General features: G+C 39.8%; 1 protein-coding gene across 2 annotated transcripts in view; it reads left to right on the top strand.

Annotated features, from left to right (window-relative positions):
• Nucleotides 1-27,666, top strand: part of Rnf115 (ring finger protein 115) — a 53,077-nt gene that overhangs the window by 17,716 nt on the left and 7,695 nt on the right. Inside the window, exons 1-4 of one of the 2 annotated variants that reach the window (XM_040752188.1) lie at nucleotides 4,549-4,573; nucleotides 5,312-5,351; nucleotides 8,183-8,240; nucleotides 23,533-23,744. In XM_040752188.1, coding sequence (XP_040608122.1) covers nucleotides 4,564-4,573; nucleotides 5,312-5,351; nucleotides 8,183-8,240; nucleotides 23,533-23,744 — 320 coding nt within the window. In that variant the 5' untranslated portion in view covers nucleotides 4,549-4,563. Of the gene's footprint in view, nucleotides 1-4,514; nucleotides 4,574-5,311; nucleotides 5,352-8,182; nucleotides 8,241-23,532; nucleotides 23,745-27,666 lie in introns of those variants that run through there. The other variant, XM_040752187.1, reaches the window with a different exon arrangement.

The raw sequence follows: 27,666 nt of genomic DNA, 5'->3' as shown, positions 1-27,666 counted from the left end.
ATCCATAATTGTAAACTTTCCCCTTAGAACTGGTTTTACTGTGTCATAAAGGTTTCTGATAAGTTGTGCTTTCATTTTTGTTTTACTTTGGGAATTTTAAAATTTCTTAAGTGCTTTCTTCAGTAACTCACTGGTCTTACAAAAGTGTATTGTTCAATCTTGTGTATTTGTATAGTTTCTATGGTTTTTCTTATGCTGATTTCTATCTTTATTCCACTATGACATGATAAATTATTTCAAGAAGGGCATGGTAGCTCACACTCAAATCTCATCACTTAAGAGATGGAAGCAAGTAACATAGAATGTTTGAAGCCAGACTGGGCTACAGTGTAAGACCCTGTTCACATTATTTATTTTCTTTTGTATTTGTTAAAAGTTGCTTTGTGTCTTAAAGTATGATCTATTCTAGGCAAGTTTCATGAATTGGATGGAATGTTCTGTAGGTATCTTTTTTTTTTTTTTTTTATTTTACGAGACAGGGTTTCTCTGTATTGTTTTGGAGGCTGTTGGTCCAGCCCGGCCTCGAACTCACAGAGATCCACCTGCCTCTGCCTCCTGAGTGCTGCTGTAGGTATCTTAATCCCTCTTATCTATGGTCCTACTGAATGTCTCTTGGGGATATGGACAGAGTACTTTCAGAATCACCTCTAATTTGGTGGAAACAACTGGATTCCTGTTTCTTTTCTCAGTTGGTAAATTAGGTTTGGTTGATAGGCTTTTTTTTTATAGCCAACTATAGAAATAACTCATGGAATGTTTTTTGATAAGATTTTATAAGCAGGGCTGAAGATGTGTAGCTCAGTAATTTAGTGCTTCCCTAGCCTGTATATGACTCTGATCCCCAGTACTTGGAGCAGGTGAGAGAAAAAGCACAAAAAAATGACCATGTTGGCCCATTTACAGTGGAAATATTGGGGGGGGTGTGTGCAGTGGAAAGGTTGGATAGAAAGAAACTTTGCTGTATTAATGTGTGAGCAAACACAAGGAAGATTTCCACAGAGCCAGGGAATTGGCTTTGCTTTGCCATCCACTCACCAACATATGCCCTGTATCCCTACAGTTCACAGCTCCATATATGAAAATATCAGAATGGTCCTAAGGCCAGCACCTGGGTAAAAGAAGGAATGTGGAGGAAGAAGACTGTGTTTAATTTCTGTTTGACCCATAGTCTCCTCAAGACACAGAAAGTTTGTAGTTAAAATTACCTTTGAAAAATATCAGAAAATGTAGCCAGTAATTTTTAGAAGTAATATGCTAAACACTTAAAGTACAGTGTACTTGCAGTCAGTTTAGGGCATGACTGTGTTTTGATTATAACTAAGAAAACAACAAAGTAATTGCATTATATTTTTTCAGGGGGAAATGTGTACAATTAAATGGGGGCGTGGGAATTGAAGGTAGCAATAAAACCATAGAAGAGGATGTTAGAGGCTGACATAAGCTGTGATCTTCTTGGCATTGTCCAGAGAAGTGGAACCTGGGGGCCCGGAAATCTGATTTTGAAGATGTGATATATACTTATCCAAGATTACCCTAGCAGTATATGTTCCCTTTTTTTATTTTTGGTTTTTGAGACAGGATTTCTCTGTGGCTTTGGAGGCTGTCCTGGAACTCGCTCTGTAGACCAGGCTAGTCTTAAACTCAGAGAGATCCACCTACATCTGCCTCCTGAGTGCTGGGATTAAAGGCGTGCACCACCAACACCTGGCAGTATATGTGCTTTTAAAAATTATTATTTTTAATTATTTGAGACAGGCTCTTACTTTGTTGCCCAAAATGTTCAGTCCTCTTGCGTCTGCCTTCTGAGTGCTAGGATTACAGATGTGTGCTATCATACCTACTTAAAAAATGTGTGTGTATGGTTTATGTACTTCTTAGTGTGGGCTTGTGTGTGTGTGTGTGTGTGTTTGTGTGCATGTATGTCTGTGTATCTGTGTGTATGTATATGTGTGTGTGTATGTATGTCTGTGTGAATATGTGTGTATGTGAATCTATGCGTTTGTGTGTATGTATGTCTGTGTGAATGTGTGTGTGAGTATGTGTGCGTATGTGAATGTGTGCTGTTTGGGAGATGTGGCTTTGCTGGGGAAGCAGGTCACTGCTGGTAGACTTTGAAGTTTCAGAAGACATTTTGCGTTAGCTTTTTCTGCCTCCTGTTTGTGGATCAAGATGTGAGCTCCCAGCATTACCTGTTGCCATGCTTCACCATCCTGGACTCCATCCCTATGAAACAATCAGCACAATGAAGCACTTTCTTTATAGGTGTCCTTGATCATGGTGTTTGTCACAGCAATAAAAAACTAAGACAAGCATCTTTATCTGCAGAGCCGTCTCATTGTCCTTAGTTATTTGAATCCTTGTTCCATAAAAGAGCTGAAAATATTACATTTTATTTATTTGCAGCCATTGCTAATCAGAAGGCTTATGTATTTTAATTCTAGCTCTTGAAAGACTGAGAAGTGAGGCACTCTGTGAGTTTGAGGCTAGCCTTCTCTTCACTGGAAGCTCCAGGCCAGCCAGGGCTGTATAGTGAGACTCTGTCTCAAAAAACAAACACACAAACCAAAACACTAGAAATATTTAAGGCATTTAATTTCCTGGGCTATAAATTGATTTGTGCTGTGATTCAGCTTATCACTTAGATACATATACTGCAAAATAGTTTCTATGTTCATCAATACTATTATTTTGTTGTTTTGTTGTTGTTTCTCAAGACAGGATTTCTCTGTGTAACAACTTTGGCAGTCCTGGAACTCACTTTGTAGACCAGGCTGTCCTGGAAATCAAAGAGATCTGATTGTCTCTGTCTCTCAAGTGCTGGGATTAAAGCTGTGTACCACCCCCGCCTGCCTAATAATACTAGATGCTTTGCTTTTTTGTTGTTGTTTTTTGTTGTTGTTGTTTTACTACCTTGATAAAAGCATTGTAGCTGCAGGTTTTTGTTTGCTTGTTTATTTGTTTTGTTTTGGTTTTTTAAGACAGGTGTCTCTGGCTGTCCTGGAACTCCCTTTGTAGGCCAGGCTGGTCTCAATTTGAAAAAGATCCACCTGCCTCTGCCTCCCAAGTACTGCTTTTAAAGGCTCTGCCCAGTGGAGCTGCAGTTTTTTTATTGGCTTTGAAGAGAAAATTAGATGAGTAATTCTTTCTAGTTAAAGAACTATTAACTGTCTTAGTTAGGGTTACTATTGCTGTGATGAAACACCATGACCAATCAACTTGGGGAAGAAAGCATTTATTGTGCTAATGCTTTCACTGTTCCTCATCAAAGGATTCAGGGCAGAAACTCAAATGGGGCAGGAACTGGAGGCAGGAGCTGATGCAGAGGCCACGGAGGGGTGCTGCTTACTGGGTTGTTCCTTATGTCTTGCTCAGCCTGCTTTCTTATAGAACCCAGGACCTGCAACCCAGGGGTGGCAGCACCCACAAAAGCTGGACCCTCTCCTATCAATCACTGATTTAAGAAAATGCCTCCATAGGTTTGCCCACAGCCTGTTCCCATGGAGGCGTTTTCTCAGTTGAGGCTCCTCTCTGATGACTCTAGCTTGTGTCAAGTTGTCATAAAACTAACCATCAACCATCCAATTTTTGCCATTCTCTCTCTTAAATAACAAACCAAAAACATTAAAAAAGAAATAAGCCCAAACCATCCCAAATTAAAAACCAGAACAACCAAACAAACAAATCTTTAATACTCTCCCTTATTCTCTCAGTGAGAACCATCTAGGTAGCTGTGAAACCATTTTGTCAATTTCTTATGAAATCATTTATTTTCAGAGTACATTAGAAAACAAACAGCCTGAAAATTAGTAAATACATATATTTGAAAACCAGCTTTAATTTTTTTTAATGGGGCAGGAGAGATGGCGGCTCAGTTGCTAATAGCACATATTACTCTTGCAGGGGCCTGGGTTCTGTTTCTAGCACCACATGGTTCACAACCATCAATAACTTTAGTACCAGTGTCCTCTTCTGACCTCCATGGCACCAGACATGCACTTGGTGAACAAACACACGTGCAAGTAAAATACCCAGGCATAAAATAAGTAAACACATGTACAGATATTTAAAGTCTTATTATGTGTTTGTTTATTGTGTATAAGTATGTGCATGAAACAGCACAGGGGTGGGGCAGGGCAGTTTTCAGGAGGTCTGTTCTTTTCTGCTGTGTGGGTCAAACTTGCATTATCAGGCTTGAAAGCAAAGGTCGCCTATCTTCGAGTCATCTTGCCAGCCTGATCATCAGCTTTTGTACCTCATGATATTCTTTTTATTTTTTATTTTTTGGTTTTTCAAGACAGGGTTTCTCTGTGGCTTTGGAGGCTGTCCTGGAACTAGCTCTTGTAGACCAGGCTGGCCTCGAACTCACAGAGATCCGCCTGCCTCTGCCTCCCGAGTGCTGGGATTAAAGGCGTGTGCCACCAACACCCGGCTGTACCTCATGATATTCTAAAGCCACGTGCTTAGACTCCTAATGAAATGAAAAACTTTTATTTACTTATTCTTTTCTTTTATAGGAATATATATGTCCCAGATGTGAATCAGGCTTTATTGAGGAAGTGACAGATGATTCCAGGTATTGTATAAGCTTACGAGTAAACCAAACATTCTAGTGTTAAAACTGTTTTCTCTTAGTGTTGATTGAGTGGATGGAAGGAGCCTGTATTGTAGCTTACCCTCTGCTGGAGTAGAGACTGTGTGGGTGTGAGTGTGCACGTGCACATACACACGAGGACAGAGGGCAGGAGTGGGAAAGGAAAGAAAATCTGGAGAGCAATGTGATGATACGACTTCATCTGCTGCTTCTGATTGTCACACTTAGAAAACCTCTGGAGCCATATCAAAATAAATCCACTAAGTCTTCCTTTATTTCTTTGGGAGTCCTCTTGGATTTTTAATGACTTTTTTTTTGCCTGAAGTTAAATTGCTGTTACATATATTTAGTGGGCTGTGTAGACTTCTGATAAGAACTCTAATGAGGCAAACAGTGTAATCTAGCCAGGGAAACTGAGTTGTTTCTTGGTCCATGTTCAGATGAAGATTAGTGTTATCAGACTTTGCCATCTTGCTGCTGTAATATTAATATTTGGGTTTGTTCTCTTTGCTTTGGTAAAGGTATCATATTGGTAAAAAGAGGAACTATTTTCTCTAAGTGATATATTTCTTGATTTTTATGAATAAACCACATTATAGCATTTGAACAATTGACAAAATACCAACTGCTTAAAAAAATTTGTAGTCTGAAGTTTCTTAATCTTGGAGTGACTTTGGAGATTTATTCCAGTTCATAATTCCTGTACATTGCTATTGGCAGAACCTAGAGTTGAAGGTCTTCTCCACAACCAGAAAAAACTGTATGTACTGTTAGTTTTAATGTACTAATGGTTGATGGTTATATATGTAAATGCATTGGAGCTTCTGGGACAGTGTGTGGCATGGGATCTAATTTGGTATAAACACTTGAATGTTAACGTAACAGTTTTGGTTTTAAATAACAATGCCAGCATTATGCCTGTAAGATTAGCATGACAACAAAATTAGCAGTGTGTGGATGGCATGTTAACTTTGGATTTTTTCTTGTTTGTGTTATTATAATTGCACTAAATATGTATATAAGGCACTTATGTTCTGCATGTGTTGAATAAAGAGTATACTGTTGTAGGGGAGTAACTTATGGATGTTACCCTAAGTTTAAAATAGTAATTCTGATTTCTTTAGACATGGAGAGCTTTTTTTTTTTTTGATGAAGAAATCTAAGCTTTATTTCTATGATGTTAGCACAATATACTCACGACATGGAGAGCTTTTATACAAAGTACAGTTATACCTGAGTATAGTGACTAGTTGCAAGTTGAATTTTTTTCTTCCATGGATTCTGTTTTCACTAAATTCTTATATTTGTGCCTGTATAGGTCAAAAATTGTCCTATATATATGCTGTTGGTGGCAACTATTTAAATGTCAATATTTGGGGTTTTGAATGAAGTCAGTGTTTTTAATGAGGGAAGAAATCTTATTTTTAGATTCACAGTCTTTTGGGCAATGAATTATTACACTATTCTATAAAATTTGTAAGTATTTGCTGGCTTTAGTACTTAGCAATTACAGTGATTAGTATTAGATGGTAAAAATTATTGGAGCTGAGCCTGATGCTGTAAGTCAGAAATTCTAGTTACTTAGAAAGATCATAAGGCTTGCCTGGGCTTTAGGGTTCACAGGCCAGCCTGGACAATTTAGACCTGCTCTCTAAAGAAAAAGTAAAAAAAAATGCAGCTCAGTGATTCAGCCCCAGTACCAGAACAACAAATTACTACTAGGAAGTCTTTGCGTGTAAATGTAAGATAGGAGCCCCATCTGCCTCCACACATACTAGAGGACAGCTTGTAAATTTTGTAAAACTTTGTAAGTTATGTAAAATTTATTAGAATGTTGTTTTTATTGTCCCTTCTCTATGTTTAGTTCTTAAAGTACAGATTTTTTTTTCAAGAGGATTTCTCTGTATTGCTTTGGAGCCTGTCCTGGAACTCGCTCTGTACACTAGGCTGGCCTCAAACTCACAGAGATCCTCCTGCCTCTGCCTCCCGAGTGCTGGGATTAAATGCATACTCCACCACTGCCCAGCTAAAGGATTTGTATTTTTTTTTTTTTTTTTTTTTTTTTTGGTTTTTCGAGACAGGGTTTCTCTGTGGCTTTGGAGGCTGTCCTGGAACTCTCTCTGTAGACCAGGCTGGCCTCGAATTCACAGAGATCCGCCTGCCTCTGCCTCCCGAGTGCTGGGATTAAAGGCGTGCGCCACCAACGCCCGGCTAGGATTTGTAACTACGCCCGGCTAGGATTTGTAACTTTTAATACAAACACAGTATCAAATGATTTCTCAGAGTAAGGCTTGCAAATGAGTACCACAAGGATAATATTTGCTCTTGGTTTTAGACTAACTAGGGTGTGTTTGTTTCCCTAATGAACTCAGCAAAGTGCCTGGACTGGTATTGTAATCCTGAAAATGAAAGTAATTTGTAGTAGTTCAAAGGTTTTATGATAGGGCATATGCTTGTATTTATTGCTTGAAGAGCTATCTAGCAGTTTTTATGATTCAGTCCATCCTCCTTTCTCAAAAGTGTTAGTCAGTTTCTTCTCTGCAAATTTCATATGGGCAGTGGGATTTTATCTCTTCCTGTTCTTTTGGGTCCTTGAAAAAAGGTATTTTATCACTTAAGACACATGCTATACAGAGAAACCCTGTCTCAAAAACAAAAAAACAAAAACAACAAAAAAAGACACATGCTATTAATTCAACAACTTTTGGTATTAAAGTGATGGTAAGGAATGCCTTTTTTAATAGCATCTGACAAATAATAAATGCATATATATGAAGTATTAATAATAAAATACAGTTTTTGACCTTTCAGTTTATATTTATGAAAGGAGGAAAGAGTTGAAATGGTTGAGGCAAATCCTAGCTATTTATAACATAACAGAACTTAGAACCAGAGTCAGAGTACAGAGGGATGTAGAGGAGTCATATTTGGTTGGTGAGTTCAGAAGCAATTAATGGAGGATATAGCCTTGAAGGGTGTGTAGGATAGTCTAAGTCTAGGATAACCTATTCAAAGAAGACATTTGGGGAAGGTTGTTTTTTGAGGTAGCTCTGGCTGCCTCTGTTTCCTTAGTACTGGGGTTAAAGGCATGTGCCACCATTACTTAACTCAAAGAAGAATTTGGTATAGAACTCTTCTAATATACTAATCTATACCAGGGCCTTTAGATTGCCAGAACATACTAGCTCAGTTGTCTTGATTATTTATTTGGTTGAATGGTTTCATAGTGAAGCATTTTTTTTTCCTTAGACTCTCTGAGGATACATACTTACTTTTCTTCCCTTGCTACACTAACTTTGGATTGTGTTACTGGCTGATTGTGTTGAGTCTTTCTTTCTGTTGGATGTAGCTGTAATTCATTTGAAAGTCACTTGGTTTTGTTGTTTGGTATGGCAATTTTCTTTTGCCTATCTGTTACCGTTTTCTTTGTTAAGATATTCCTGCAGACACAATGTCTTCGGCAGGTGTCCTGTAGGGATGAGTTGCTTTTCCTTATTGAGCTCTGTTCTCATTTTGCCATTCTATATTTAGCTTCTGGGAAGGGAGCTCATTCCTGGGAACAGAATCACCACCATTGCTTTTTCTCTTTAGTTTTTTAGGTGGTGGCGGTAGCCGGATAGATGATAGCACGTCAACACATTTTGCAGAGGTAAGTTTTCCTTTGACTGTAGAGATTGCTTAGGAAGTGGTGGGGATTAGTGATGACAGGTAATCACCTAATGTAGCATTACATGTAAGATAAACTGAATGTGTAAGAAAAATGTGGTACCCAAGGAAAGGTCTGTGTCCTCGAAGAAGTCATAGCCTGTAAGCTGTCCTACTTCAAACCTGGTTGTGTTTTCTTTTTCTGCTGCAGCTTTGTGTATGTGAATAAGAAGCATGCACTGTTTGTGAACAGCTGTTTGGATGAGTTGTTGTCCAAATTAATAAAGTAGTTTTCAACATTGTATAATACCAGTTTTTAGAATTTACCTTTTGTTAACATAGTAGTATGGCCTTTCAGATCCTAAGATGGAATCTTTAATTAATTAACTTCTATTTCTTTGTATAATATGGCATCCATTTATTGAATCAATCTCTCTCTCCCTCTGTCTCTGTCTCTGTCTCTGTTTCTCTCTCTGCACCTGAGACAGGTTTCACTATATGGTCCAGGCAGGCCTCATACTCACTTTGTAGCATTGACTGTCCTTGAACTCATAATTTTTTTTGCCTCAACATCCTAGGTACTAAGATTTATATAGGTATATAGCACCATGGCCAGTTAGAAGAACAAAATTCTGAACTATTATCTGAAAATAGAAAACTAGGGTGTTAATCTATATTCTTGAATATAACATCATTTACTTTTAATTCAGAATACTTTTTTTTTACATGGTTTTCATTGACTTTTTTGGGGGGGTTGTGTAACTCTTTGTACCTCTTGTTTCTTTTGAGAAGGGGTTTTATAAGGTTTCACTACATTTCCTAGGCTTGTCTTGAACTCATGAGCTCAACCAGTTCTCCTGTCTTAGCCTTTGGAGAAGCCAGGACTGTAGAAATGTGCCGTTACGCCCAGCTCTCAAACCGTTTTTAAGTGTACACTTCAGTGGCATTCATACTCCATGCTTTTAGTCACTTAGAGACTGTTGACTCTGTGGGAAAATCCAGTTCATTGCATAGCAAACACTTTTACTTTCTTCTTTTACTTGTGTACTTCTGTTGCCACACAGCTTGCTGGGAACAGAAAGCTGATATATAGCCAAAACAATTTCTAAATGTTAAATCCCATCATCAGAATTATGGGATTAAAAATTATTATGTATTCCTGCATGCCAGAAGAAGGCACCAGATCTCATTGCAGATGGTTGTGAGTCAGCGTGAGCATCCAGTGCTCTCAACCTCTGAGCCATCTCTGTAGCCCTTGTTTTTTGTTTTTATCTATGTATTCTTTTTGTTTCTGAATCATAGTCTTTTCAAATGTAATTGAAGTGCCAGGAGAGCTAGCCAAATATTTTGATGTCTGTGTGCAAATTGAAAATTTATTGGTAGTGTGCTTGAAGAGTAATAGTTAATAAGCCCATAAATCACTGAATTTTTCTCCTTTTGAAAATTATCTTAAGACCTGTGTCTCCCTCCCCTGCTGATGAAGTTATAGTTAAGAATTCTGTTAAGGATGTTTCCTTTTGCTTATAGCCTATGATAATTTCTAACATCTAGTTCTGAGGTTTTAGTAGACTCTGAACTGCTTTAAGACAAGTTGATGTGAGTGTGACTCCACACAGGTCATGTATTTGATCACTTATTTGCATTTTCTTGTTGATAGATTGAGAAGCATTTTAAGTATACTCTGTGTGAAGCCAGCATTGATTTCAGCATTTCCTAGGTGTGCTATTCCTGGGAACACAGACAGTTAGTTTCTGATTGTGCATATACAGAAGAAACTTCACTTGATTCTCTTTAAGCATTTGTTCTCCTTTAGGGAATTGAAATAGATGGATCTGTCAGTTTTGCATGAGGAGATGCATTGAGTAAGAAGGAAAATAAACATATGTGGTCAGCATTCTAACTTTAGTATCGCTGTATCTGACACTATGGCGTGGGCCACCCTTAATTTTGCAGAAGTGATGGTTGTGAGTTCATCTTCCTTAGTTAGCAGTGACAGACAAAGTTTGTAGCAAGGGTATAATCATGCCCAGTTCTCCCTCTGTAGAATTCTCTTGTCATCATGCCTCAATATTTAATTTACTTTTCTCCCTTCCCCTTCTCAAGACAGTGTCTCACTATGTAGCTCTGGCTATCTTGGAACTCATTATGCAGACAAGTTTGGCCTCCAATTTCCAGAGATCCACCTGCCTCTGCTTGGGTTAACTTCCTCCTTTTAAAGTGATGTTTTGTATTTTATAATTGACAAAAAGTCTTTGTAATATTATAGAAGTTCCCAGAGATCTTAGAGAATGAAGTGAGAACTGTTTTTGTACATAGCACTTCTGTTAGAAGTAGGAGAAGAAAACCAGTGTCTGGTTGCCTCCCCTGCACGGCATGGATATATTAGAAAAAGCTTAGTTCAAGAAAAATTCCCGCCGGGCGTTGGTGGCGCACGCCTTTAATCCCAGCACTTGGGAGGCAGAGGCAGGCGGATCTCTGTGAGTTCGAGGCCAGCCTGGTCTACAAGAGCTAGTTCCAGGACAGCCTCCAAAGCCACAGAGAAACCCTGTCTCGAAAAACCAAAAAAAAAAAGAAAGAAAGAAAAATTCCCAAATACTTAATATTTGTTTATTTTCCCTTCAGGTGAGGCTGAAGTGGGGAGGGTAGCTGGGTGGGAAGAAGGCAGAAGAAGCTTATCAGTTACACAGAGAAAGTGCTTGAGTAACATGCTGAGGTTTAGTGGAGGGGGGGTGTCTAAGATGTCCCGATGTCCCAGAAGTTTGGAGAGTGAGAGGACACTGCTATTCTGAGATTGCTTATGAAAACCTGGTAAGTGAACTCACAGTTCCCCCAGGACCCATTGATTACATGAAAGTCCCTGACTAATGCCTGGTGACAGTGAGGTCACTTACCAAGACAGGTCACTTCAGAGCAAGAAAGCCTTTGGGGCCAGATATGTAAGGCTTAGGTAAGGCCTTGGTTCAGTCTCCAGAACACACACACACACACACACACACACACACACACACACACACACACACACACACACACACACACACACGAATAAACAAATAAATAAGTCTCATGTTGTTAGCCAGTCTTCAGATATTTTTGAGGGTCCCTTTTCTCTTATTATTTTGCTATTACACACATTTTAATTTTTATGTTCTTTTTAGGGGGAGAAGCATGGTCGAGAACATCGTGTAGCTCAGGCTGGTCTTGAACTTTCCATGTACAAGGACTGGCCTTGAACTCATGATTCTTTGAAATGCTGGGCTTGCAGCAGACCCTGCTTTTATTTACCTTTTCTGTTTGTTTGTTTGTTTGGATATTTGTTTTTGAGACTCTGGAGTCCTTAGAGCTCACTGTGTAATGCAAATTGACTTCAAGCTCACCTTGACCTTCCTGCTTCAGTCTGTAGTGCTGAGGGAGGGTACGGTATAGCTGCCATGCCTGACTCCATTTGCCTTTTGAATCTTGTGTTCCAGGAACCCCAGAGCTGTATTTTTATTTTCTTTCACTATACCATTGTTCTTTTTCTGCAAGTTATTCTAATGCTTATTGTGAAACTATTATTTAGTCTCTCTCTCTCTCTCTCTCTCTCTCTCTCTCTCTCTCTCTCTCTCTCTCTCTCTCTCTCTCTCTCTCTCTCTCTCTCTCTCTCTCTCTCTCTCTCTCTCTCGTCTGTGTGTGCACACACATGTGTTTAAGACAGGGTCTTGCTTTGTAGTTCTGATTGTCCTGAAACTCTTAGAGATCCTTCCATTTCTGCCTCCAAAGTGCTGGTATTAAGGTGTGCGCCACCACACCTGGCTTTTCCTAAAAATTTTGGGTAAGTTATTTTCTAGAGATAGGCCTTTTAAAGTTCAAGTCTTTTATACTTTTAGCTTTTAAATGGTTTTATTCAACTTTCTTCCCAACCATTGCTAAGTAGAAGCTTTTTTCTTGTGACAAATGGGGTCTCCTTGCTTCTTCACTTATTTGCTAATAAAAACCAGATGTGGTTTTGGTTTCAAGTATCTAAAACTTGACTGAAGAATTAGCTTTAAAAAGGCTCTTTGGGTTCACATGTAGTTTAAAATAATGTAAAAATAAATTTGAAGTATGGACTAGTTACTTTTCCTGTGGCTGTGATAAAATGCCCTGACAAAACTATTTAAAGGAGAAAAGGGTATTTTGACTCCACAGTCTATTATGCCGGGCTCTTGTGGCAACTGATCAGATGATACACACCTGCACGTTGGTGCTGCTGCTCAGTTTAGTCTGTGAAATGGTGCTGACCTCCTTGATTAACCTAGTCTATATAGTGCTTCAGAGAGATGCCAGAGGCTCATCTCTTAGACACTTTTAGAGCCTGTCAACAGTCAACATTAGCTATTATAGAATAGCTACTCTAATGCCACTTAGCTCACCTTAAGCTGTCTTCTAATGCTTCTATAGCCATTATAATGACATAGTAATTACAAAATTTATTTTATAAGCTGGGATACTGTGATGGTTTGAAAGAAGAGTGTCCTCCATAGGCTCATATATTTGAAAGCTTGATACAGTCAAGGGAACTGTTTGGGAAGGATTAGGAGGTGTGGCCTTGTTGGAGGATGTGTGTCACTGAGGGGTAGATTTTGAGGTTTAGAAGCTCTTTCTCTGTCTTGTGCTTGTGGATCAGATGTAAGCTATCAGCTGCTGCTCTAGTGTCATGCCTACCTGCCAATTGCTATGTTTCCTGCCATGATGGTCAAAGACTCTAACCCTTTAGGACCAGAACCCCAAATTAAATGCTTTCTTATATAAACGTTGCCTTGGTCATGCTGTAATTAAAGATACAACTTGGTACCAGGAAGTACCGTATTGCTTTTATAGGGGTTACAATTAAGAGATTGCCTTGAGTCTCAGAAGAGACTTTGGACTTTTAAACAGGGTTGAAACTGTGGGAATTTTTGAAGATGGACTGAGTGCATTTTGCATTATGACATGTCTCCAAGCCTACGGGGTCAGGGAGTGGAATGTGATAGTTTGAATGAGAATGGCCCCATAAGCTCGTATATTTGAATGCTTGGTCCACAGTTGGTGCAACTGTTTGGGAAGGATTTGGAGGGAGTGGGTTTTTTTGTTTGTTTGGTTTTGGTTTTTACGAGACAGGGTTTCTCTGTATTGTTTTCAAGGCTGTCGGTCCAGCCCAGCCTCGAACTCACAGAGATCCCCCTGCTTCTGCCTCCTGAGTGCTGGGATTAAAGGTGTGCACCACCACTGCCCGGCTGGGAGTGAGTTTTGAGGTTTAAAAAGCCTGTGCCATTCCCAGTCAGTCTTTTTCTCTTTCTCCCTTGTGCTTGTGGATAAGATATAAGCTCTCAGCTACTGCTCCAGCACCATTCCCAGCTGTTGCTATACTTCCTCCCATGGTAGTCAAGGACTTTAACCCTTTGGAACAATGACCCCCCAAATTAAATGCTTTCTTTTATAAGTTGCTTTGACTATGGTAGTTTGTCACGGCAATAGAAAAATAACTAAGACAGATACTTTGAATGTGGAAGGATACACTGTCATATATATATATATACATATATATGTATATATATGTATGTATGTATATATATTTAATATATATTCCTGTATATATTAGATGATGAAAAATTGGTTTTACTCTGTTAGGGGACTTTAAGTACTTTTCAAAAATAAAGAGGTAACTTAGTTCCTAAACTTTAATACAGACATTGCAAGGAAAATATAGACCAGTAACTGTTTAAATATAGAAGTAAAAAAAATAAAACATAGATAAAACTTTAACAAGCAACATATAAAACCAAGCAATATATAAAATTATCAAGTATAATATATCTACCTCAAGAACATAAGGTTGGTTCAACAATCAAAAATAAGTCAATATAATTCACTATATTAATACTCTAAGTAAAAAAATATTCTTATTTCAAAACTTGCAAGAAAAGCATTCTACAAAATGTAACATCCATTCTTGATTTTCAAACTCTGTGGCTGAGGAGACTGCTCAATGTGCAGCATGCTGACTGTGCAGGTATGAGGAGCCATGTTTGGATCCTCAGGGGAAAAAAAGTCAGACATGCATGGTGGCATCTATCGGTAACCCCAGTGTTGGGGAGGCAGAGATAGGTGGATCCCCAGCCTTCCTTGGCCAGCTAGTCTCTCTAGTTGGTGAGTCCTGGATTTCATTGAGAAACATTTGTGTATGATGTGGAGACATTATTTCATAACAGAGTATATAATAATAAAGAAAGACACTCTGTGTGGTGGCTTGAAAGAAAATGAACCTCAAAGGAAGTAGTACTTTTAAGAGTTGTGGCCTTGTTGCAGTGGGCGTGGCCTTGTTGGAGGAAGTGTGTTAATGTGGAGGCAGACTTTGAAGTCTCATATATGCTCAAGCCCAATGAGACAGTGCACTTCCTGTTGCCTTTGGATCAAGATATAGAACTCCCCACACCATGTCTGCCTGCATGCCACCATACTCCCAGCTGCCATTATCTCCACCATCATGATAATGGACTAAACTTTTGAATCTGTAAGCTGCCCCCTTAATTAAGTATTTTCCTTTATAAAATTACCATGGTCATGGTGTTTCTTCACAGCAATAGAAACCCTAGCTAAGGTACCCTGTTCAACTTCTGGCAAATGTACCCACAAACATATGTCATGCACAAAACACCCCTCTCAGTAAACTAGAGATCAGTAAGAATTGCCTAATCAGACAAAATGCTAAAAGTCTACAGTTCATACAGCTACTGGTGAAAGACTAAGTGCTTCTCATCTAAGATTGAGAAGACCAGGGTGCTCCCAACCCCTTTATTCTACTTAGTACTCATTGTAGTAGTGCAACAGAGTAGCAAGCTGGCTGTACAGATAGAGACATAGTGACATTACCTTGGAAAGAATGAAGTAAAACTGTCTGTCTTTACAGCAAAATGTTCTGGCTTTATTTTGTTTTTTGAGACATAGTCTCAGGTAGCCCTCACTGACCTTGAACTACTTCCTGTGCAGCCGAGGGCTGGCTTTGAACTCCTGATCCTTGTGCCTCCTCTCCATATGCTAGGATTACAATTGTACGCTACCACATCCATCTTTGAAGTGTTCTTTTGTATATAAAATGTGATGGAATTTACAAGAAAGCAATTAGTACCCGTGAATGAGTTTATCAAAGTTGTAGGATACATAGAAAAATAAGTTTGGGCCAGTTAGATGATTCAACAGGTAAAGTGTTTGTCATGCAAACGTGATGACCGGAGTCCCTGGATCTCATGGAGGAAAGAGAGAACCAGCTCCCAAAAGTCCTTTAACTGACTCATGCACACTGTGGAATGCACACATAGATATACACATGCACACATGCACGCATGCACGCACACACATGTCACAATAATAAATAGTAAAAATTTTAAATCAGTTGTGTTCTTTCTATACACTACCAATGGACAATTGAAATTACAAAATATATAATTTATAACCATATGTAGTATCACACACCTTTAATTCCAGCACTCAGGAAACAGAGGCAAGTAGATCTCTGAATTCCAGGCCAGCCTAGTATACATAGTGAGTTCCAGGACAACCAGAGCTACATAATGAGGCCTGTCTCAGGGGAAAAAAATGTCATTTATAGTAGTATCGAAGTATGAAACATTCAAGTGGGAAAAGTATAAAATATTTCTTATAGAAATTAAAAAACATTGAAATAAATGGAGAAAAATCTCATTTACGAATCAAGTAGCAGTATTTTAAAGATAGAATTTATAAAGCCTGGTATTGTAGTGTACACATGCAGTCCAAGCACTTAAGAAGCAGAGAGGCAGGTAGATCTCTGTGAGTTTGAGGCCAGTTTGTTCTACATGGCCTCTTTCTACTGGTCTCTTTCCTCTTCCCAAACAGTCTCCTTAATTCATCTACTTTCATGTCCTTAATTTTGTTTTTGGTGTTTTGAGAAAAGGTTTCTCTGTGTGTAGCCCTCGATGCCCTTGAACTTAACAGAGATCCGTCCAACAAGTGCCTCCTGAGTCCTGGGATTAAAGGCAGGTGCCACCAACATCTAGTGATGTATGAGCTTCTTAATGTGTATTTAAATTTTATTGAGAAATGTTGCATCTGTGTTCATCAGGGAAATTGATCAGTGGATTTTTTTCTTATATTTATTCCATTTCATAGAATGAAATTGGTAATGTTCCCTTTCTGTCTTATGGATTTTTTTAAAAATCACATTTTTATTTCGTTTTTAAAATTTTTATGTATATAGAAGTTTTGTTGGCAGGTACACTTGCACAACAGAAGAGGGCATTGGGTCCTATAGGAAGGAATTCAGTTATAGATGATTGTGAGTAAATACGTGGATGCTGAAGATTGAACGCAGGACTTCTACTAGTGTTCTTAACCTCTGAGTCATCTCTCCAGTCCTATTGGTGGAATGTTTGAGGAGCATTACTTTTAGTTCTTCAAAGGTCTGCTTTGATTGAGTGAATTTGTCTGGTCCTGGCCTTTTCATTGGTGACACCTTCTTACTGTTTCAGTAGCATTATGCTACATGAGTGATTAAGTCTTTTTGCTTTTTCTTTCTCTTCTTTTTCTTTTTTTCTACAGGGACTCCCTAGTTGAGACTGTACTAGAATCCACTTTGCAGGCCATGTTGGCCTCAAACTTATGGAAATCTCCCCTGCTTCCTGCTCCCAAAGGCTGAGATTATAAACCTTGTCACACCTGGGTTTACATAGCCTCCTGGTTTAATTTTCATCCACAGATATCTAGAATTAATTTCATCTAGATTTTGCAATTTATTGGTTATAAGTTTTCAAATATTTCACAGTGAACCCCAAGGTTTAATTGGAATTTGCTGTAATATTCCCATTTTGTCTTTAATGTTATTTATTTGGATATTCTCTCTTAATGAGTTTGGCTGAGGGTCTATCAATCTTGCTTATCTCCCAAAGAACTCTGTTTCATTGATTCTTTGAATTGTTCTTTGTTTCCTTTTTCTGCCCTCATCTTTATTATGACTTCCTATCTACTGATTTTGAATTTATCTTATTCTTTTTTCTAATAACTTGAGATGCATCATCAAGTCATTTGAGTTCTGTTCTTAATGCAAGCACTCATAGCTGTGTGACCTGCCTAGAACTGCCTTCATAGTTTACTGAAATTTCTAGTGAATTGTGTTTTCATTTACTCATAGGAACTTTTTATATTCCTACATGATTTTTTTAGTGAGCCACTGATCAATCAAGAATGCTTGTTAATCTCTATCTTTTCTATAGAATGTGTAGTTTCTCCTGCCATTGATTTCTACTTGTATTCCATTATTATCTGATAAAATATAATAAATTACTTAATTTCTTTTGTATTTGTTAAGGATTTTTTAATAGTCTAAAATGTGATCTGCTTTGGAGAAAGTTCCATGGCTACTGAGAAGAATGTATATTTTGCAACTGTTGGATAGAATATTCTGTAGAGATTTAATGAGTACATTTGATCAGTGGTACAATTTAACTCTCAAGTTTCTTTGTTGATTTGTTTAGATGATATCTGATGGTGAGAGTAGGTTATGAAGTTACTAGTGTTGAATCTGGACCTGTGTATGTCTTTATGTCTAGTGATATTTTCAAATTGAGAGAATTTACATACAATACAATTCATGCTCTTAAAGTATGAAATTCAGTGGCTTTAGTATGTTCACCCCATTGTAAAACCATTCCAGAGTACTCAGATATCACACTCACATATACATATCTCCCTGCCCTGCCCCGCCCCACCCCGTGTGTGTGTGTGTGTGTGTGTGTGTGTAAGATGTGTGTATGTGTTGTTCTTCTGGCACTGTCCACATTTCTTTTGAGACAGGGTCTCCTACTAGCCTGGAATTCACCAAATAGGCTAGGCTGATTGGCCACCAAGCCCCAGGGATCTGCCTATCTAATTCCTCACATACCAATCTTGTTGTCCCCCCCCACAACCCCCTCCCCGTCTTCCCATGCCCCCCCACAGCCCCCCATTCCTAGGCCCTCCCCAATATCTAGGCTGAGAGAATATCCCTCCATAGGGAATGGGCTCCCAAAGTCCGTGCACTAGGGATGAATACTGTTTCCAATGCCAGAGGCCCCATGGACTACCCTGGCCTCCCAACTGACACCCATGCTCAGGATGCCTGGTTTGGTCCTATGCTGGTTCCCCAGCTGTAGACTGGGCTCTGTGAGTTCCTACTTGCTCAGGTCAGCTGTTTCTGTGGGTTTCCCTAGCATGGTCTTGACCCCTTTGCTCATCTCTCCTCCTCCTGGATTCCAGGAGTTCTGCTCAGTGTTTAGCTGTGGATCTCTGCTTCTGCTTCCATCAGCTACTGGGTGAATGCTCTAGGATAGCATTTAAGATAGTCATCAGTTTCATTGCTTAGATTCTTAGCTGGGGTCATCCTTGAAGATCCCTGGGGGTTTCCCTAGTTCCAGATTTCTCTTTAAATCTATAATGACTCCATCTCTTCAGGTATCTCTTTTCTTGCTCTCCTCTATTCTTCCCTCGACTTGACCTTCCTGATCCCTCATGTTCTCCTCCCCTCCCCCCCATTCTCCCAATTTGCTCAGGAGATTTTGTCCCTTTCCTCTTTCCCCAGTGACCATGTATGTCTCTCTTGGGGTCCTCCTTGTTTCCTAGCTACTCTGGGGTTGTGGATTATAGGCTGATTATCCTTTGCTCTATCTCTAATATCCACTTATGAGTGAGTACATACCATATTTGTCTTTCTGTGTCTGGGTTACCTCACTTGGGATGGTTAATGTGGGTTCCTGGGCATTGAACTTAGGTCCTTTTGCTTGTAAAACACTTTACTGATGGAACTTTTTCATTAGCCTGTAATCTTTTAACCATTTAATGTATACCTAATTCTCACAGTTCCACTGCACCAATCAACCACCAATCCATTTTCTGTGTCTATGTAGGACAGTAGCTATAAATGGACTCATATAATGTGACCTTTCTGACTGACTCTTTTCGACTTAGTGTAATGTTTTCAAGTCTCATCATGTTTAGCATGCATCACTACCTTCATTGTTGTGGCTGCACGATGCATTGTCTATGCACTCCCTTCTTTCCTCTTGGTGCTGGGAATCCCCAGCTTTAATATGCAGACTGGCAGTCTGCTAGCTGAGCCCTAGCTCCTTGAGACTATCCAGTATTGTGTGTTTCTCTGTTAGCTGATGGCCACTGGACATTTACACTGAGGTTGCTAATATATTTCTACATGTTTCTGTGATATACTTATAGTTATTTTGATTTAATAACAGTGAAATTCTTGTGTCATATAACTAACCGTTTAACTTTGAGGAACTGACTTTAACATTTTAAGTATGTGGATGTGGTTGTAGTTGGCTCAGAGAAAGTTCTGCCAAGTGGAAGATACATCTATCCTCTTGTTTATTTTTATTTATATTTTAAGAGATTTATTTATTTACTTTTGTGTGTCTCTGTGTGGGTGTGTGTATTGTGTGGAGGCCAAAAGAGGACCTTAAGTGTCATCCTCTGTCACTCTCTGCCACTTTCTTTGAGGCAGAGTTTTCCTGGCTAGGCCAGAAGCCAGCAAGCCCCCCTGATTTTCCCTCACTGCTGGAGACAGGTGCTTGCTGGATGTCCAGTTGTTACATGAGTGCTCGCATCCAATCTCCAGTCCTCATTGCGGGGCAGTGTGTTCGCTCTCTATCTTGTTTATAATGACACTGGAAACTTTGTCCTTTTACTTCTACTCAGACTAGCTTATTTTGTTGTTTATCAAGACCAAGTTTGTCAAACTGTGTGGTTCTTTTGAGTGTTGTACTAAACCTCTGTAGTGTTCACTGTTAGATTCCGCTTACATAAGTTGTGTCCTGAAGACCCAGTTCTGTTAATGAGCTTTCTCCCCCTTCTGCTTGTGTAAATCTGCTCTGAGACAGGTGACCTGAAGCTATTCTTGATGTACTCTTTTATTCTTTGTTCTACAGCTAGGGCACGCTGTCATCTGGGGATGAAAGTAGGCTAGAAATATACTATTGTTATTAGTTTGTACAAATTTGCATTTCCAATCAAGTAGCAAAGTCCCTTAGCTGATGCTGAAGGTGCTTTGAATTTCCTACTTTATTAGTTGTGATAACAATTGACAGTAATGTAGAGAGTATAGTCAACTGAACTAGGAGATGGCTCTGTGGCTACAGTACTCAGTAGACTAGAGTTGGGATCCCTTGAAACCCATGTAAAGGGAAAGGGAGAAGCATTTTCTTCAGTGGTGTAGCTATTGGCAAGGTGCCCATGCCCCTAAAAAACTGCAAATAACCTCACTTCTGCCCTTTTGAGCACCCATGCTGAAACTCAGTGGGTTACCAAAAACACACATACAAAAGAGAACAGTAACAAAACAACAAAACACAACAACAACAACAAAACCCAGAAGGGGCATTAAAGAAGAAGGGGGCTGGTTGGGAAGAGTACGGGGACAGCAGGAGTGGAAGAGAATTTAATGGGGAGCGTCTTAGTTAGGGTTTCTATAGCTGTGGAAAGACACCATGACCATGGCAACTCTTAAAGGAAACATTTAATTAGGGTGGCAGCTTACAGTTCAGAGGTTTAGTCCATTATCGTCATGGCAGGGAGAATGGCAGCATGCAGGCAGATGTGGTGCTAGAGGATTTGCTAAGAGTCCTACATCTTGCAGGCAACAGGAAGTCAACTGAGACATTAGGCAGTACCCTGACGATAGGAAACCTCAAAGCCTGCCCCTGCAGTGACACACTTCCTCCAATAAGACCATACCTCCTAATATGGGAGTTATGGGGGCCAATTACATTCAAACTACCACAGGGAGTGTGTGTGTGTGTGGTAAAAAACACATTATCTACATTTATTATGAATGTATGCTAACAAAGATTTTATTTAAAGTAAAAAAATATTTAAAAAGCCAGTGAATGTAAACAAAATATGGATAGCAGATATTTCTGGAGGTTGTGAAAGGGATGCATAAAAAATTTCAGTAGCTTTAGAGCTATAAACTAAGAGAAATTTATGAACTTATGATGTTTTTTCAGCATCTTATATATATTTTACATGTATTGAATATATTATGATGGTAATCTTAATCAATAAAATATCCATGACATAGCACTACTGAAAAGAATGCTATATAGCAGTATCCTGAGGTAATGCAAGCCTTTATCTCCCATGATATTTGCCTTCAACTAATATATTATAGTCTCTGTATTAGTTACTTTTGTATTATATTAGTTATCTGTGTGACTACAGTTCCCAACAGAGACAGTTTAAAGGGAGAATGGTTTATTCTAGTTCGTGATTTCAGAGTGTTGTAGTTCATTGTGACAGGGAATGTACAGAGGGACAGCTCAGTGTATGGTAGTAGGAGCATGTAGCAGAAACTGTTCACTTCATCACAAAATAGGAAGCAGAGAGACAGCTGGCTTCACAGCCACCCCCAGTAGCTCCCAAGAGGGCTGTGTGGGATTTTTCAGCTTCTAACCATAGCAGTTTCTTCTTCCTTTCTGGGGTGGGGGTGTTTTGGGGGGATTGGTATCTATGTCTTCCTACTTGAAAATAAAATTCTTTTGACGCAGAAGAGTCTCTTTTTGAAAGAAAAACTTTTGAACTGGAGTGATGGCTGTAGAGAAAAGCTTCTGGTTCCCTCCCCCCACCCCCACCAGTCACCTGGGCTCTGCCACGTTGTAGTCCCCAAATAACACACAAGACGCTATATTAATTAGGAAGCTGTTGGCCTTGCTTGTTTCTTACTGGCTATCTCTAACTTAAGTATTTACCCCATAACTGTTAATCTTAGTATTTCTCTTACCGGAGAAAAGTTTCCGGGCTTCTTACCCCTATGGTGGTTACATCTTGACTCTCTGTGTTTTCCTTCCCAGAGTTCTGCTTGACTCCTAGTCCCACCTATTGGCCAACAGTGCTTTATTGGCATATATGCAGGAACTCCCCCATCAGTTGGCTCAGCAGTTAGGAACACCTGATGTTCTTGAAGAGGCCTGGTAATGGGTTCCCAGCGCCTGTGTTTTGTGGCTCATAACAGCCTGTAACCTTAGCTCCAGGGGATCCCATGCCCTCTTCTGACCTCCTTCAACACTGTACTCATGTATGCAAACCCACTCACAGAGAGAGATACACAAAGTTTTAAAAAAATCTTTCCTTTTCAATGTTCTCCTGGTTTCTACTTGATTGATTTCAGCCCTCAATTTGATTATTTCCTGGCGTCTGCTCCTCCTGGGTGAGTTTGCTTCTTTTTGTTCTAGAACGTTCAGCTGTGCTATTAATTCTCTAGTATGACTGTTCTCCAGTTTCTTCATGTGGGCACTTAGTGCTATGAACTTTCCTCTCAGCACTGCTTTCAAAGTGTCCCATAGGTTTGCGTATGTTGTGTCTTCATTCTCATTGAATTCCAGGAAGCCTTTAATTTCTTTTTTCATTTCTTCCTTTACCCAGGGATGGTGCAATTGTGCATTGTTCAATTTCCATGAGTTTGTAGTGTTTCTGCGATTTGTGTTATTGTTCAATTCTAATTTTAATGCATGGTGGTCTGATAAGATACAGGGGGTTATTCCAATTTTTTTGTATCTGTGGAGATTTACTATGTGTCCTATTATGTGGTCAATTTTAGAGAAGGTTCCATGTGGCGCCGAGAAGAAGGTATATCCCTTTGTGTTTGGATTCTCCTCCCCAACCTAGCCTTTCTCCTACCCATATTAATGATGAAAATGTGTAATGGTATAGCCACACTGCTCTGCCACAGTATTGACACAGCCTCTCTCTGATGTGAGTGCTAAGTCAAGAGAAGTGTTTTATAGACATCCGTCTCTACTTAGTGGTGATGATGTGTTCTTTACAAGTGCAGAAATATACTTGTTTTGTTGGAATGTAGACTCCACTTGTGACAAAACACAAAGGTATAATATTGATATGAGTTTTGCATGAGATGGATGTCCTTGCTTACCTTTAGCTCATACTATATTTCTGAAGGAGAGACTGGTCAGAAGCATATGGATATGGGGACCAGGTTAAGGAAGAGAGCTAGGAAATTGCTTCTTACATAGGAAGAGAATTAACTATTTTAAGTTTTAAGTTATTTATTTGATTATTTATTTATTTACAATCAACCAATGCTAGGGATTGAGCCAAGAGCCTTCCTCATTCTAGGCAAGTACTGTCCTATATAGAATTAGGGAAGTATATTTCACTATTTTGAAGCTGTTGACATCTTAAAGTGTTAAAAGTGGCTCCTTTCTTTCCTTTTCCTAATATGTGCTTCTTCCCCCCCCCCCTTTTAAACTGGTTTTTACTAGTTCTGGGACCGTCTGGATCATACAATGTTTTTACAAGATTTTAGATCATTTCTAACTAGCAATCCACTGGACCAAGATAATAGAGCCAATGAGAGAGGTCACCAAACTCACACTGACTTTTGGGGACCAAGTCGGCCTCCAAGGTTGCCAATGACGAGAAGATACAGGTCTCGAGGAAGTACTCGTCCCGACAGGTCACCAGCTATTGAAGGGTGAGTTGTTGTTTTGAGTTCTTAAGGGTTATTTCATGAAGGGCATACTGGCATAATCTAATTTTTATAAGGTCTTCAAACTTGTTTTTGTGGATAAGACAGAAATATAGACAAGATTAAATGAAATTAAGTTGAATGTCATATTCAAGTATTATCAGTTAAGGATTGGTGATAAAGTAGAGAGTGATAAATCTTTTTTTTTTTTTTTTTTTTTTTTTTTTGGTTTTTCGAGACAGGGTTTCTCTGTAGCTTTGGAGGCTGTCCCGGAACTCACTTTGTAGACCAGGCTGGCCTCGAACTCACAGAGATCCGCCTGCCTCTGCCTCCCGAGGGCTGGGATTAAAGGCATACGCCACCAACGCCCGGCTGAGAGTGATAAATCTAATACATTGCTCTGTAGCATTTTTATTAATGTTTCAGATTAACACAGAGGGGATTTATCAACAAGACCAACCTGGGCGAGAGAGAGAGAGAGAGAGAGGGAGGGAGGGAGGGAGGGAGGGAGGGAGGGAGGGAAAGGGTTTGAATGATAGTAAGAGGTATAACAAATTATATAACATTGGGATCTGTCTTTTCATTTGCTGTGATAAAACACTATGATCTAGGCAACTTATAAAAGAAAATGTTTAATTGGGCTTATGGTTTCAGAGGACTAAGAGTCCATCATGGACGAACAGTATGGCAGCGATCAATAGACATGTTGGTGCATCTGAATTCACATCTTGGTCTGCAAGTAGGAGACTGAGAGAGGGTGCAATGGGAGTGCCTTGGGCTTTTGAAACCTCAAAGCCTGACCCTAGAGACACACCTCCTATTGCTTTCCAAACAGTTCCACCAACTGGGGGCCATTCTTATTCAAATCACCACAGAATACAAAGATCATAATTTAAATAGATGAGAACAGAGAGCTTAGTATGGAACTTCTCTATCATTCTTGCTTAAAACTAGTTTTCTGAGGCTATTTGTATCTACCCAGTGTCCCAGGCTGGCTTTGAACTCCAGTCTTCCTGCTGTCGCCAAGCCTGCTTTATATTACATTTTTGTTAAAGGAAAGGGAATTTTTTTTCTACTGCCTCATACATTCTGTGCTAAGAATATTCCCTGTGTCGCAAGCATGCTTCCTGCCCACAGATGATAAAGAAAGCTAGATGAGTAGATTGAACTTTCTATCCTTTGCTGAGAGGTGGCAAGGAGAATGATGTTGAGGATGGATTTATGATTAGTCATCCACAATGTCTACTAATCAGTGACAGTGGAATAAATGGCATATTTGTGCAAGGTGTGGTGGCATATATTTGTAACAACAGCTCTTGGGAGCTGAAAGCAGAAGAATCTGGAGTTCAAGGCTAGCCTAAGCTGTATAATGAGTTTGAGGTCAGCCTCGATTACATGAGCCTTTTAACTAAGAAGAAAACAACAACAACAAAAAACATGTGTCAGATGAGTTGCACTGTACAGTCAACACTTGTTCATGTATAGCAGTCTTTTGAGGATTTTATTTTATTTATTCTCACTATGGGTGTAAGTTAAAATTTTAGTTCTCAAAATGTTTTGTACATTTTGGTCATTTAAATTATTTCTTGATGAATTCTTTCCTTTGTATAATCACTGTTGTATTTCTTTAAATAGACGCACCTATTTTTAATTTTATTTAGATGTTGTATTGTGAAATGAACCTGCATGCTTTTAGATGTTCAAGCATCATTGACTGTATAGTCAGTAGTATTTTTTTTCACTTACTTTTCTTACCAAGTAGAGATTATATCTTGAAATATGATCAGAAAATACCAGGTTACTTTCTGGGGGTTCTTGAAATGGGGAGTAGTTGTGGAGTCCATCTCTCACTGTTGGGACTCGACATGTCCACTGTAACAAATCTGTGTGCATTTCCCAACACACACATACTTTCTTATAGATACCCAGGTAGAATTCTGCTCTTTTACTTGGTAGAGATGCTATGCTTGCAGCTGCTGCCGTCTGCCCTGCAGTTCGCATGGAAGGCATGGCTGATGCCAGTGACAGCAGAGTGGAGGATGAAGGGGACATTCTCTATTGCCTTCCCAGCCTCTAGCACTCATTGCTCATAATTTACCCAGGTTGTGGTATTGGAACTGAAACACAAGGTTATTAATGTCTTCTGTCCTGTTAGACTTAAGTTCCAAGAAGAAAGGAACCGTTATTCCTGCTATAACATAATGGTGTTTTTGTTTTAAGGCAGAATGTTGCCATGTCTTGCCTGGAGTGGCCTATGTAGCCCCTTATGACCACCAGGTTGGGGATGGTTGCGATGGTTCTGATTGCTGAATTTGGGGGACACTAGCAAAGGCACCTGCCTTCTCTGTATGAAAAGATGCCATTCCCCACCACAGGTGTAGTAAAGGAGGCCTCCAGCCCAAAGCAGTCCTAAAGAGTCACAGGGCCCTGCCCACCCGAGGCTGGCCATGGGAAGACTTCCTGACAAAAGCCAGGTCTCCACCCAGCTCTGCCCTGGGGAACTGGTGAAGACAAGGGAGATGGTCTTTTCTTGCTTTCTTTGCTTTTGACAGGGTTTCTCTGTATGGCCCTGGAATTCACAGAGATCCTCTGGCCTCTGCCTCCCAAGTGCTGGGATTAAAGGCGTGTGCCACCACTGCCCTGCTGAAAAGATGGTCTTTTCTAAGAGGCCACAAACTAGAAAAGAGAAGGCTAAAGCCCAAGCCACTTTGGCAATCAGGGCAATGACAGAAAACAGAGGACACTGGGGAGAGTACAGCTCTCCACTCAGTATCTCTGCCGTCCAGGTGGATAAGGGCAGCTGGATCCCCAGCTCTCCCTGTGGACACAGGAGCCCCGTGTCTTCAGTGTACTCATGGCAAACAGCAACTGATATGGAAAGAAGCAATAGAGGGCTGAGGATGCTGCCCCCAGGCCTGGATGTGGCTCTTTGCAATGAGGACTAGGTAGTAGATGACCGTGCCGATTACTGCAGCCAGTGCTTCTGTGGAGACACAGGCCTCAAGACCTTTCAATCCTCCTGCCTCACTCAGCCTCCATGTTACTGCATTGTAGGGATGAGCCACTATATCCTGGAAACTAGACTTCTCTTTACAAATAATAGGACATAGATTAGGAACTATATTAGTTACTTTGTACAAAAGCAATGTAAGGGAGGAAAGGGGTTTGTGGGTTCACAGTTCAAGGTGCAGTTCATCACAGAGAAGTCATGGGAACAGGAGCCTGAGGCGGCTGGGCACAAGGAGGCGGAGGCATGAGTATTCATTTCATGCCATCATCGCATGTCTAGGATGAATCTTTCCACCTCAACTAAATGAACCTAATCTTGAAAGTCCCATACCCAAAGATTTGTTTCCGTGGTGATTCTAGAGCCTGTCAAATTGTCAGTCAAGATTAACCCTCTTGGGAACCAAAAGCAAACTTGCTCTTAAAAAGAAGCGGATTCATTCTCACTAAAATCAGGAAGACTGCTACTAAATACCTTTCAACAACTAAGAGTCAGTGCAGGACTGGAGACCTGGCTCAGCAGTTAGGAGCACTGACTGCTCTTCTAGTAGATCCTGGTTCAATTTCCAGTGCCCACATGAGGCTTAGCTATGATGTAACCTAAGTTCCAGGGGATCTGATGCCCTCTTCTGGTTTTATGGACACTGTATGCCCAGACATCAGGCAGGCAAAACACCATATACATAAACAAATTAAAATTTGTCAGTGTGACATTGTGGATGTAGTCACCTGAATACTTGAACTGGGCATGGAAAATCTGCTTCCATGGGTGGCTCCTTCACTTGAGGATTTGCGGGCTGCCTTAGTTTACTCACCATATGGCTTTCCCATGGAGCTCTTTGACTGTCCCCTTGACCTGGCAGCTGGCTGCATTAGAGTAAATGATCCAGTATATAGACAGAGGTAGAAGGAAAATCATGAT

This window comes from Mesocricetus auratus, unplaced genomic scaffold, assembly GCF_017639785.1.
Source record: "Mesocricetus auratus isolate SY011 unplaced genomic scaffold, BCM_Maur_2.0 Super-Scaffold_100009, whole genome shotgun sequence".
NCBI classification, from domain to species: domain Eukaryota; kingdom Metazoa; phylum Chordata; class Mammalia; order Rodentia; family Cricetidae; genus Mesocricetus; species Mesocricetus auratus.
The sequence above is the reverse complement of the archived record's forward strand: the minus strand, read 5'-3'. Positions and strand labels throughout refer to the sequence as shown.